This window comes from Schistocerca nitens, chromosome 11 (genome assembly GCF_023898315.1).
Source record: "Schistocerca nitens isolate TAMUIC-IGC-003100 chromosome 11, iqSchNite1.1, whole genome shotgun sequence".
Lineage (NCBI taxonomy): Eukaryota > Metazoa > Arthropoda > Insecta > Orthoptera > Acrididae > Schistocerca > Schistocerca nitens.
Window position 1 is genome coordinate 107,633,348 of NC_064624.1, and position 12,515 is coordinate 107,645,862.

General features: G+C 42.5%; 1 protein-coding gene across 1 annotated transcript in view; it reads right to left on the reverse strand.

Moving 5' to 3' along the window:
- Positions 1-12,515, reverse strand: part of LOC126212672 (pleckstrin homology domain-containing family M member 2) — a 282,889-nt gene that overhangs the window by 31,792 nt on the left and 238,582 nt on the right. Inside the window, exon 18 of the mRNA XM_049940093.1 lies at positions 347-459. Coding sequence (XP_049796050.1) covers positions 352-459 — 108 coding nt within the window. The 3' untranslated portion in view covers positions 347-351. The remainder of the gene's footprint in view (positions 1-346; positions 460-12,515) is intronic.

Consider the following 12,515-nt stretch of genomic DNA (forward strand, 5'->3'; position numbering starts at 1 on the left):
ATTTTCTCTGCCGTCGAATGGTCGTACAGCTGCAACGGTATAATTTATATCTGAGGGAACAAGTGTAGCACAGCGAAATTCAAAGTCCCGCTACACAAAATTAGATCATCTCAGGAGAATTGTACTGAGAACTGATCACAGATGGAGGACCTAGAACTGACTGCGCACGGGGAAGACAGTAGGTATAAATATTGGACCCGTCACATCCGACCAGCAGTCTCTCCCATTGGAGACGACGAATCGAGTCGTGAAAATATGGTGCACGGACAGTACCGGTACCCAGAGGAACAACTGACAATCACCAGGTAAGGCTAGAGAATTACAGGTAAGCATTTACGGTACTCACCGCAGCTAGCCGAGTGGCAGCAGCTGGTCCCAGGCGGCAGCGAGTTGCAGGGCCGTCTCCACGCAGCGCCGGTGCAGACCTTCCTCCAGCCGGCCGCGCAGCGGGAACTCTCTCTGCGCGAGCACACACGTCTCCCGTTACATTTAGCACACGACAGTGTGTGCACACACTTTTCACTTATAGACAGAGGTGACAAAAGTCACAGGACAAGATACGCACATACAGGGTGTTACAAAAAGGTACGGCTAAACTTTCAGGAAACATTCCTCACACACAAAGAAAGAAAATATGTTATGTGGACATGTGTCCGGAAACACTTACTTTCCATGTCAGAGCTCATTTTATTACTTCTCTTCAAATCACATTAATCGTGGAATGGAAACAGACAGCAACAGAACGTACCAGTGTGACTTCAAACACTTTGTTACAGGAAATGTTCAAAATGTCCTCCGTTAGTGAGGATACGTGCATCCACCCTCCGTCGCACGGAATCCCTGATGCGTTGGTGCGGCCCTGGAGAATGGCGTATTGTATCACAGCCGTCCACAATACGAACATAGAGTGTCTCTACATTTGGTACCGGGGTTGTGTAGACGAGAGCTTTCAAATGCCCCCATAAATGAAAGTCGAGAGGGTTGAGGTCAGGAGAGCGTGGAGGCCACGGAATTACTCCGCCTCTACCAGTCTGTCGGTCACCGAATCTGTTGTTGAGAAGTGTACGAACACTTCGACTGAAATGTGCAGGAGCTCCATCGTGCATGAACCACATGTTGTGTCGTAATTGTAAAGGCACATGTTCTAGCAGCACAGGTAGAGTATCCCGTATGAAATCGTGATAACATGCTCCATTGAGAGTAGGTGGAAGAACGTGGGGCCCAATCGAGACATCACCAACAATGCCTGCCCAAACGTTCACAGAAAATCTGTGTCGATGATGTGATTGCACAATTGCGTGCGGATTCTCATCAGCCCACACATATCGATTGTGAAAATTTACAATTTGATCACGTCAGGATGATAACATGGAAAGTAAGCGTTTCCGGACACATGTCCACATAACATATTTTCTTTCTTTGTGTATGAGGAATGTTTCCTGAAAGTTTGGCCATACCTTTTTGTAACACCCTGTATACATCAATTAAATTCGTGGTAACTTCTCTAGGGAAAGGGACGCTAAAGAAACAGATGTGATAGAGATCAGAGCTTTCATTGGTTTGTTATATCTATGTGGATCTTTGAGATATTCTAGAAAGAGTATATAGAAATTGTGGGATAACTCAAAGGGGAACGGACTTGAATCATATTATTTACGCTTAAGTGAAAACCGATTCAGGTTTCTGTTGAGATGTCTGAGGTTTGATAATATCCGTGACAGAGGTGTTCGCAGAGATATTGACAAGTTGGCTGCTATCAGAGAGGTACTTGAATTATTCGTGAACAACTGCCAAAATTATTTTTCACCTAGTGAATATCTTACTGTTGACGAACAGCTTTTGGCATTTAGAGGAAACTGCCCATTGAGGCAATATATTCCTAGCAAACCAGAAAAGTATGGATTAAAAGTTTTTACTTTGGTTGATGTACACAGAAAATCTGAATTTAGAACCGTACGTCGGTAAGCAACAAGAGGGATCATGTAATGCCAGTAATTCAGCTGAAGACATTGTTCTTCGAATGGTCAAACTGTTTCAAACGTAGAATATATTATACTGTGTACAAATATTAAATGTATTATATCTAGATTTAATAAAAAATCATAAAACCAGTCATAAAGACCATTCAAAGTGTACAAATAGACTGCTTGTTTTGTGGATGACACCAGTCATCTGCGCGAGTGACGATGTCACAAATTTTCGCGTGAGTAATGGAGGGTTAATGGTAGTTCTTGCAACTTTGTAAGTAGCCCTGCCTGAGATAGTTTGTTTCGGACTGCCAGTTCAGCTTCTTCAACATCTCTGTGAAGCACTCCCACGGGTCAAACAACCTGTAATCTTCTGCGTAAACATTCAATATCTTCCATCACTCCTATTTTGTACAGGTCCCACACAACTGAGCAATATTATAGGTCAGGTTATGCAGCATTTTTGTAAGCAATCTTCTTTGTGGACTCATTTACTAGTGTTCTGCCAATGAACTGAAGTCTGACATCTGGATCAGTCACAACTGAGCCTACCCGATCATTTCATTTCATATCCCTACAAGCTTTTATACACAGGCATTTGTATTAGTTGACTGATTCCAACTCCAACTCATTGATACTGTAATTGTAGGATACTAAATCTTATTTGTTTTTTGCAGAATTTCACATTTCCAAACATTTAAACCAAGTTGCCAATCTTTGCATCCTTTCAGGTTCTTATTAAGTTTTGAATGAATATTTGTGCAAATTTTTCCAGGCAGTGCTACACTACAGATAACTGCATCATCTGCAAAAAGTCTGAGGTTACTATCAATATTGTCTGCAAGGTGATTAATATATATCAAGCAACCCAACATAGGTCCACGGGGCACACCTCAGGTTACTTCTACATCTGATGACGACTCTCTGTGCGAGATAACGTGCCATTCCGTGACTACTGTACTCTTAATTAATAAACATAACTCTGGTACTGAGTCAAACGCTTTTCAGAAGTCAATAAGAACCAAATATACCCGACTACCTCGATCTGTGGCTCTCGGGATGTCACGTGAAAAAGTACGAGTTGCATTTCACTTGATCTACATTTTTGGAACCTGAGCTGGCTGGCGTGGAGGAGGTCTTTCTATTTCAGGTACCTAATTACATCCGAGCTCAGAATATGTTCTAAGATTCTATGAGATTCATTCAAATGAAACCTGGTCAGTGCATCTACCTCAGCCGTACACCTAAGGTGGCACCACGTAACTATGGGTACGGTGGCGTCATCTATCGGTACAGAGACTGCCGTGTGCCAGTCTGGTTTCATGCTAAAGAGAAGGTGGTCACACGAGTTATCGTCCCGTACCGAACATGCAGGCGAGGAAGCAGGAACAATGATGAACTATTCAATTTTTTTGTGGTAGAGGGAGTTCGAGGCTGTGAAATGTATCGACAGGTGAAAGCTGTGTACGGTGAGTCCAGTCTCAGTCATTCACATGTTGTGGAATGACGCAAACGATTCCTTGAGGGGCGCACAGTGGGTTCCGCCCCCCCCCCCCCCCCCTCCCTTCGACTGACCACCGAACAGTACAATACTGGAATGGCGCTGTCTTTGAGTCCTAAGATAAGAGAAGTTAAGGCTCGTACGCAGGCAGATTAAAACAGTGTGCTGGACTGAGACTCGAACTCAGGACCTTTGCCTTTCGTGGGCAAGTGCTCTACTGTCCGAGCTTCCCAAGTACAATACACGACCCGTCCTCACAGCTTTAATTCCGGCAGTACCTCGTCTCCTACCTTCCAAACTTCTCGTTCATTCTGCATACAGGCAGCTGTTTTTCTCATTTTATTTGTGAGTGGAACAGGAAAAGTGACAACCATTACTACTACTACTACTACACAGCACCCTGTCATGTTGTAACGGTACTTTGACAACCGCGCCTCCACCAGAGCAAAGATGTGATTTACGATTGCGCATGCAGTAGAGCGCTCCACCAGCGACAGATTTTCATAAGTAATTTTGATCTTCTTTTACTTTTACGTAGGTGCTTGTTTTAACAACTAGTTCATTACTCTCTTGTTATCTTGTCTTCATAAGATTAAGATGTGTATTTTTTGGCGCTCATGTTAAAGAATGATTTTAAGTGGAAATTAAAACTATATTATGAAACGAACACACGACGTCTTCAAGTTATTTCAGTAGTGATTTGTAATGGTTATTGCCAAATTTATAAATTAATCCAGACAGTGAGAAATTCAAGAAATTTTCATCAGACGGAGAACAAGAGGACCAGCTAACAATAAAAAAAAGGACATCCTACACGAAAATCAAGAAGTATTCCAGATGCAGCCACGAAGACTATATTATAATAGATACTACGTTTCTGACAGAATTTCGCTTTTTGTAGTGTTGCCAACCCGGTCTGCCAGTCACGATCAAATTACAGCACTATCTCAATCAATAATACGAAGTCTGCCTTATCCGTAACTTATTCCATCAAAATTCAAACCCTAATCAGATTTTCTATTTTGTATTTTCACGGCAGAACCCCGAGGAAATAAAACACTACAATGTGCTGTATGGTGGCTTGCACAGTATGCATGTAAATGTAGACCAGTGGTTCCCTACCTTTCTTAGACCATTACTCCTGAATGCAATCAGACATTAGCTAGTACTTTGTTGTTGGTGCCATCTGTACCACACTGCATGGTGTCGTGGTTGCAAAGATGGACCTTGCACAGTTTGAGTCATAACACGACACCCTGTGGCTGCATGATAAGCATTATTCAACACGGTGGCATTACTGTCAGTGTTCCTCCGAGCCATAATCAGTAGGTAGCGGTCATCCATTGCCCTTGAGCGCCCTGAGCGAGTCATGTCAATGACAGCTCCTGTATCTATGTATCTCCTCCATGCCAGAACAACATCACTTTGGTTCACTCCGAGACGCCTGGACACTTCCCTCGTCGAGAGCCCTTCCTCGCGCAAAGTAACATGCAAACGCAATCGAACTACAGTATTGAACGTCTAGTCATGATTGACCTACAGACGACACGAGCCGTGTACCTCCTCCCAGGTGGAATGACTGGAACTGATCGGCTGTCGGACCCCCTCCGTCTAATAGGCGCTGCTCGTGCATGGTTGTTTACATCTCTGGGCGGATTTAGTGACATTTCTGAACAGTCAAATGGACTGTGTCTTTGATACAATATTGTCAACATCTACCTTCAAGAGTTCTGGAAACCGAAGTGATCAAATTTTTTTTGATGTGTGTATTTAGCATTTGTTACATATGTGTCTCACGTTTATGATCACTGATGTAGGGGTTAAAGCACAAAATGTGTGTGCAGTGGGGGGACTACGTGAGGAACTTGTAACCTCTACTGCACTAACTGAGAAAAAATAGATATTGATAACTTATTTAATCAGTATTAGAGTCTTGCAAAATTGTGATAATAGTAATGATCGACAGTAGGAAAAGGAAGAGGAGGAAACACAGTGGGTGAATATGGATTGGGGCTAAGAAATGCAAGAGGAAGCCGCCTGGTAGAATTTTGCACGGAGCATAACTTAATCATAGCTAACACTTGGTTCAAGAATCATGAAAGAAGGTTGTATACATGGAAGAATCCTGGAGATAATAGAAGGTTTCAGATAGATTATATAATGGTAAGACAGAGATTTAGGAACCAGATTTTAAATTGTAAGACATTTCCAGGGACAGATGTGGATTCTTACCACAATCTATTGGTTATGAACTGTAGATTAAAACTGAATAAACTGCAAAAAGGTGGGAATTTAAGGAGAAGTGACCTTGATAAACTGAAAGGACGAGAGGTTGTACAGAGTTTCAGGGAGAGCATAAGGGAACAATTGACAGGAATGGGGGAAAGAAATAAAGTAGAAGAAGAATGGGTAGCTTTGAGGGATGAAATAGTGAAGGCAGCAGAGGATCAAGTAGGTAAAAATACGAGGGCTAGTAGAAACCCTTGGGTAACAGAAGAAACACTGAATTTAATTGATGAAAGGAGAAAATACAAAAATTCAGTAACTGAAGCAGGCAAAAAGGAACACAAACGTCTCAAAAATGAGATTGACAGGAAGTGCAAATTGGCTAAGCAGGGATGGCTAGAGGGCAAATGTAAGGATGAAGAGGCTTATCTCACTAGGGGTAAGATAGATACTGCATACAGGAAAATTAAAGAGACCTTTGGATAAAAGAGAACCACTTGCACAAATATCAAGAGCTCGGATGGAAACCCAGTTCTAAGCAAAGAAGGGAAAGCAGAAAGGTGGAAGGAGTATATAGAGGGTCTATACAGGGGCGATGTACTTGAGGACAATATTATGGAAATGGAAGACGATGTAGATGAAGATGAAATGGGAAATACGATACTGCGTGAAGAGCTTGACAGAGCACTGAAAGACCTGAGTCGAAACGTGGCCCCGGGAGTAGACAACATCCCATTAGAACTACTGACAGCCTTGGGAGAGCCAGTCCTGACTAAACTCTACCATCTGGTGAGCAAGATGTATGAGACAGGCGAAATACCCTCAGACTTCAAGAAGAATATAATAATTCCAATCCCAAAGAAAGCAGGTGTTGACAGATGTGAAAATTACCGAACTATCAGTTTAATAAGTCACGGCTGCAAAATACTAACGCAAATTCTCTACAGACGAATGGAAAAAGTGGTAGAAGCTGACCTTGGGGAAGATCAGTTTGGATTCCGTAGAAATGTTGGAACATGTGAGGCAATACTGACCCTACGACTTACGTTAGAAGAAAGATTAAGGAAAGGAAAACCTACGTTTCTAGCTTTTGTAGACTTAGAGAAAGCTTTTGACAATGGTGACTGAAATACCCTCTATAAAATTCTGAAGGTGGCAGGGGTAAAATACAGGGAGCGAAAGGCTATTTACAATTTGTACAGAAACCAGATGGCAATTATAGGAGTCGAGGGACACGAAAGGGAAGCAGTGGTTGGGAAGGGAGTGAGACAGGGTTGGAGCCTCTCGCCAATGTTATTCAATCTGTATATTGAGCAAGCAGTAAAGGAAACAAAAGAAAAGTTCGAAGTAGGTATTAAAATCCATGGAGAAGAAATAAAAACTTTGAAGTTAGCCGATGACATTGTAATTCTGACAGAGACAGCAAAGGACTTGGAGGAGCAGCTGAACGGAATGGACAGTGACTTGAAAGGAGGATATAAGATGATCATCAACAAAAGCAAAACGAGGATAATGGGATGTAGTCAAATTAAGTCGGGTGATGCTGAGGGAATTAGATTAGGAAATGAGACACTTAAAGTAGTAAAGGAGTTTTGCTATTTGGGGAGAAAAATAACTGATGGTGGTCAAAGTAGAGAGGATATAAAATGTAGACTGGCAATGGCAAAGAACGCATTTCTGATTTGTTAACATCAACTTTAGATTTAAATGTCAGGAAGTATTTGTATGGAGTGTAGCCATGTATGGAAGTGAAACATGGACGATAAATAGTTTAGACGAGAAGAGAATAGAAGCTTTCAAAATGTGGTGCTACAGAAGAATGTTGAAGGTTAGGTGGGTAGATCACGTAACTAATGAGGAGGTATTGAATAGAATTGGGGAGAAGAGAAGTTTGTGGCACAACTTGACGAGAAGAATGGACCAGTTAGTAGGACATGTTCTGAGGCATCAAGGGATCACCAATTTAGCATTGGAGGGCAGTGTGGAGGGTAAAAATCATAGAGGGAGACCAAGAGATGAATAAACTAAGCAGATTCAGAAGGATGTAGGCTGCAGCAGGTACTGGGAGATGAAGCAGCTTGCACAGGATAGAGTAGCATGGAGAGCTGCATCAAACCAGTCTCAGGACTGAAGACCACAACAACAACAACAACAACAACAACAACAACAGTAATGAGCTTTTGAAAATAATTTTGTTTCATGGAATCAGAATTGAATTGTTTGGTTTTACCCCTCAGAAAATTTCAGTTTACTCCTCAGGGGGTAATTACCCCCGGGTTGAGAACCACTGACAGACAGTACTAGGATTTTTATCTATAACTTAGGACTTCTATCATCTATATTAACGTGAAAAATTGTGACTTGCATCGTGGTTCAGTTTTCACGTTAAGCTATAGGTGCCTCTATAACTGGAAGGGAGAGTCAGTTGAGAGGTGGAGGGAATACCATCTCCACTAGCATCCTGCCTACCAGAGCCCAGCCCAGTGATCAGACTGACCTTCAGATCGATGACAGTTTTATGTCGTAAGGGAGTTGTCGAGCTCGACTGGCAGTTCCTGTGTGGACACAGACAAATAAAAATAATTAAATATCTTCCTTTTTTTGTTACAATTGTACACTGTGTGTGTGGGTCTTCTAGGCAGGTACACGTGCCACTACACGAGAGCTGAAATCACAGACCAATGTCCGAGGGTGCTACAGAGCCCAAACAGATATGCAGCGTAGTCCAGCATTCTTTCGATACCCAATCAGGAGGCATGCCAGAGAGTGTGTGCTGCCTGCTGCTGTTTTCCCTTTTGTTTTAAATTGGCTACAGATCAGTTGTAATATCATACCTCCCCCGTGTGAGATGCCACTACAGATCTCAGTGCCGCTGCTGTCTCCTCCCCCTCCACCCGCATTTCCCCCGTCAGAATGTCGAGCACACGATTAAGATATTTTTCTGTGAAGAGTTCCGTAATTGCAAATTTGTATCCTCCAAGGGATATTAATTTAAATTATAATGTTATGCTGTGTGTACAGGACGAGAGAAGACCCCGAGTTCAAAATTAAACACCACAAAAACTATGAGGCTCGTTCGACAAGTAATGCCCCACATTTTTTTTCTCAGAACATATTTATTGTTAAAAGTCAGAATTTGGTGACAATATACATCAACATGTGTTGTCCTGTTCTATTTTTCTACGTAGTCCCCATCACGTTCTACAGACATACGCCACCGTTGCGGAAGAGCACGTATTCCCTGGTGGTAAAAGCTGTTGTCCTGTAGGTATAGCCATGTTTTCACTGCACAACTGACACTCTTGTCATCTTCAGTAAGTGTTTCCCGTAGAGGATCTTTAAGCAGTCCAAAGAGATGGAAATCTGAGTGTGCCAGGTCTGGACTGTAGGGTGGATGAGGCAATGACGTCCAATCTAATTTGGCAATGTGTTCCCGGGTTCTCAGACTTGTGTGTGGGCATGCATTATTGTGTTGGAGCAAGATGTCTGCTGGATTCTTGTCCGATTGAACACTTTGGAAACAAGATAAAAACTGTGTGCCGGACCGAGACTCGAACTCGGGACCTTTGCCTTTCGCGGGCAAGTGCTCTACCGCGAAAGGCAAAGGTCCCGAGTTCGAGTCTCGGTCTGGCACACAGTTTTTATCTGTCAGGAAGTTTCATATCAGCGGGCACTTTGCTGCAGAGTGAAAATCTCATTCTGGAAACATCCCCTAGGCTGTGGCTAAGCCATGTCTCTGCAATATCTTTTCTCCCAGGAGTGCTAGTTCTGCAAGGTTCGCAGAAGAGCTTCTGTGAAGTTTGGAAGGTAGGAGACGGAGTACTGGCAGAATTGAAGCTGTGAGGATGGGTCGTGAGTTGTGCTTGGGTAGCTCAGTTGGTAGAGCACTTGCCTGCGACAGGCAAAGGTCCCGAGTTCGAGTCTCGGTCCGGCACACAGTTTTAATCTTTCAGGAAGTTTCATATCAGCACACACTCCACTGCAGAGTGAAAATCTCACTTTGGAAGCAGTTCTTGAGTTTATTCAGAGTTTTCACGTATACCTCCAAATTGACGGTTGACCCTCTCGGCATCAGATCCAAGAGAAGACGCCATCACAATCCCAGAAGACTGTCACCGTGACTTTTCCGGCAGAGGGGGTTGTCTTGAATTTCTTCTTTTGTCACGAATGGGGATGATGTCACTCCACGGAATGCCTTTTTGTTTCGGGCACAAAATGCTTTCGTCACCCGTAACAACCTGTGATAGAAAGGTCTCTCTGTCACTCTCAAAATGCTCCAACAGTTCAGATGAAATGGCCTTTCTTAGAATCTTGTGGTCTGCTGTGAGCATTCATGGAACCAATCTTGAACACCTCTTTGAATATCTAAGAGTCTCGATCATTGCAGATGCACTTTCAATGCCGACTGACAACTGCAGAGCCAATTGTAGAGTTGTGATGCACCGGTCGGCAGGAATAATGGCATCTGCATGATTCAGCATGTCTGGAGCAGTGGCTGTGACAGGACGTCCCAAGTATGGTTGATCATGGAGCTCTGTTCCTGCATTTTCTGAGGTTGAAACTTTCTTTACCCTTCGCCCACCTGTACTCTATGGACTACAGCATCATCGCCATACACTACACACAAAAATTTATGGATATTTACCACGGTTTATTTTTCTGCACACGAGAATTCAATAACAGCACACTGCTGGTAATGTGAGTCATATGTAGATGGCATTTTGACGCCGTACTATGGCTCTGCCATATGCCAGAATGGTTCAAAGCTTCGCTGGCACACAGGACAACATCAAATGTGAAGCACCGACAAGGACATTTGTCTACGTATATTAATGACTTTTTAAAAAAATGTGGGGTATTACTTATTGAATGACCCTCGTAAGATCATCAGATGATGCAACACATGGCATGTTTATTGAGTATGCTGTAAAAATTTAATACAGATGATCCAAAATAGTTCAAAAAGCTGCTAACAGATGGTGCTGTAATCGCAATATGTAGTGCCTATAATTAGTGAACCGCAGCTCAGAACAATCAGTTCCACCACTGAAATGTGAAAGGATGTTAGTATACTGAAGGAAGAGTTTTATTTTACATATTCCATTCAACAATATGTTTTTCTGGTACTGGATACCGCAGGTTAGAACACAGACCTATGGCAGCAACACAATTTAATGTTCCAAAAGGATCTGACGTGAATACCATTTGCAAGCTGTTTGTCAAATTGAAACAGACTGGCAGTGTAGCTGCTGCTCTAGTGAGGAATCTTGACCCTGAATAAAATGTATTTATTCCTGAAAATGTCACCACAGTTTCTGGAGTTATTCAGTAAAATCTTTCCATTCAAAATCCAAAGCAACCACACCACACCTGTACGAGCTTAGAGGGCTGACTTTTTGTTTCAGTCTCTCACAATGATTGATAATGAAGGATTTGATATCGTCTCCATCTGCTTCACAGATTAGGCACACTTCCGTCTCAATGAAGTCATGAGTAAACAAAATTGGCAATTTTTGGGTTCTGGAAATCCCCATCTGTGTGAAGCAAAACCACTTTATTTCCCAAAATTACTGTTTGGGCCGTGGCACACATCAGAGGCACTGGCCCTTTGTCTTGCAAGAAATGATCACTACTGAATGTTACACTGTGTTTTCGGAACAATTTGCCACCACTCGGTTAGCTTCATAGGATTGGCCGGGCACTGAGGTGTTTGTGCAAAATGGGGCCTGACCACATCACACTGCACAGGTGTTTCACTTTCTCCGTGAACACTTTGGGAATAGGGTCACTGTGTTTGATTATTGCAAATTTACTGGTGCACAGACAGACTGGCCTCCATACTTGCCCAATCTGACTCCTGGTGAGTACTTTTTGTGTGGCACTCTGGAAGACACTGTCTACCGAAACATTCCACCGCGCTGGATGAGCTCGGACTGCCAATCGGTATGGTATCTGAATCCATTTTTGTTGACACACTACAGAATACGATGGCAAATTTTGTTGTTTGTCTGTACCAAATCCGTACTTCAAGTGGTGGACATTTTGAAACTCTTGTGATGCGCTCGCACAGGATAAGTTTTATTATGCATGTTGATACTGTACAAACTGCACACTGTACAGCTTTTGGAACTATTTCCAAACTTCTGCATAAAATTCTTACAGCTCCCACAATAAACTTACCCTTTGTCACACTCGTTTACCGACCTTAGTTTTCCGGATACTTAATTTTGGAATCTGATACTCTTTCACTGAACACCCTGCGTATTACACAGCTTGAGAGAGCTGAGGCAATGGCAGAGACATCTAATGAGAACAACGAGAGCACCGACCACAGAGGCTGTCTGACATCGACTGCACCACTCGGCGCCAAAAGAAAAAATAAATTTGAGCTGGGCATCATCTTTGAAGGCCACTATTATTACAACTATTGTGAGGAATCAAAGCACTGCTCCTTTTTCCTTTTGAGAGTTTAGCTAAGATTTTTCAAAAGAATTAGTCAAGAGCCAGCACATACTGTATTATGGACTCAAAGTGAAGGAGTGTACTTCAGCTCTCGAATAATCTGCAAAATACTGTGCAAAATTATAGTGGAGGAGTTGAACGCTGGTTGGAAGGCAATGCCTGAAAGTTTAAAAAGTCTTGTTTTCTTTTTCTGGTAAGTGCAAAAGTGGTAGAGTTGTACAGCATTTACTCCAATTTGCATTTTTTTTTACCTTTGTGTAGAAAATATAGGCTGGATTATTAGTGGGATTGACAAATTTTTTGTGACCCAACACCACATCAAACAGTGTATTAAAATTTGAAGAATAAATCACCAGTAT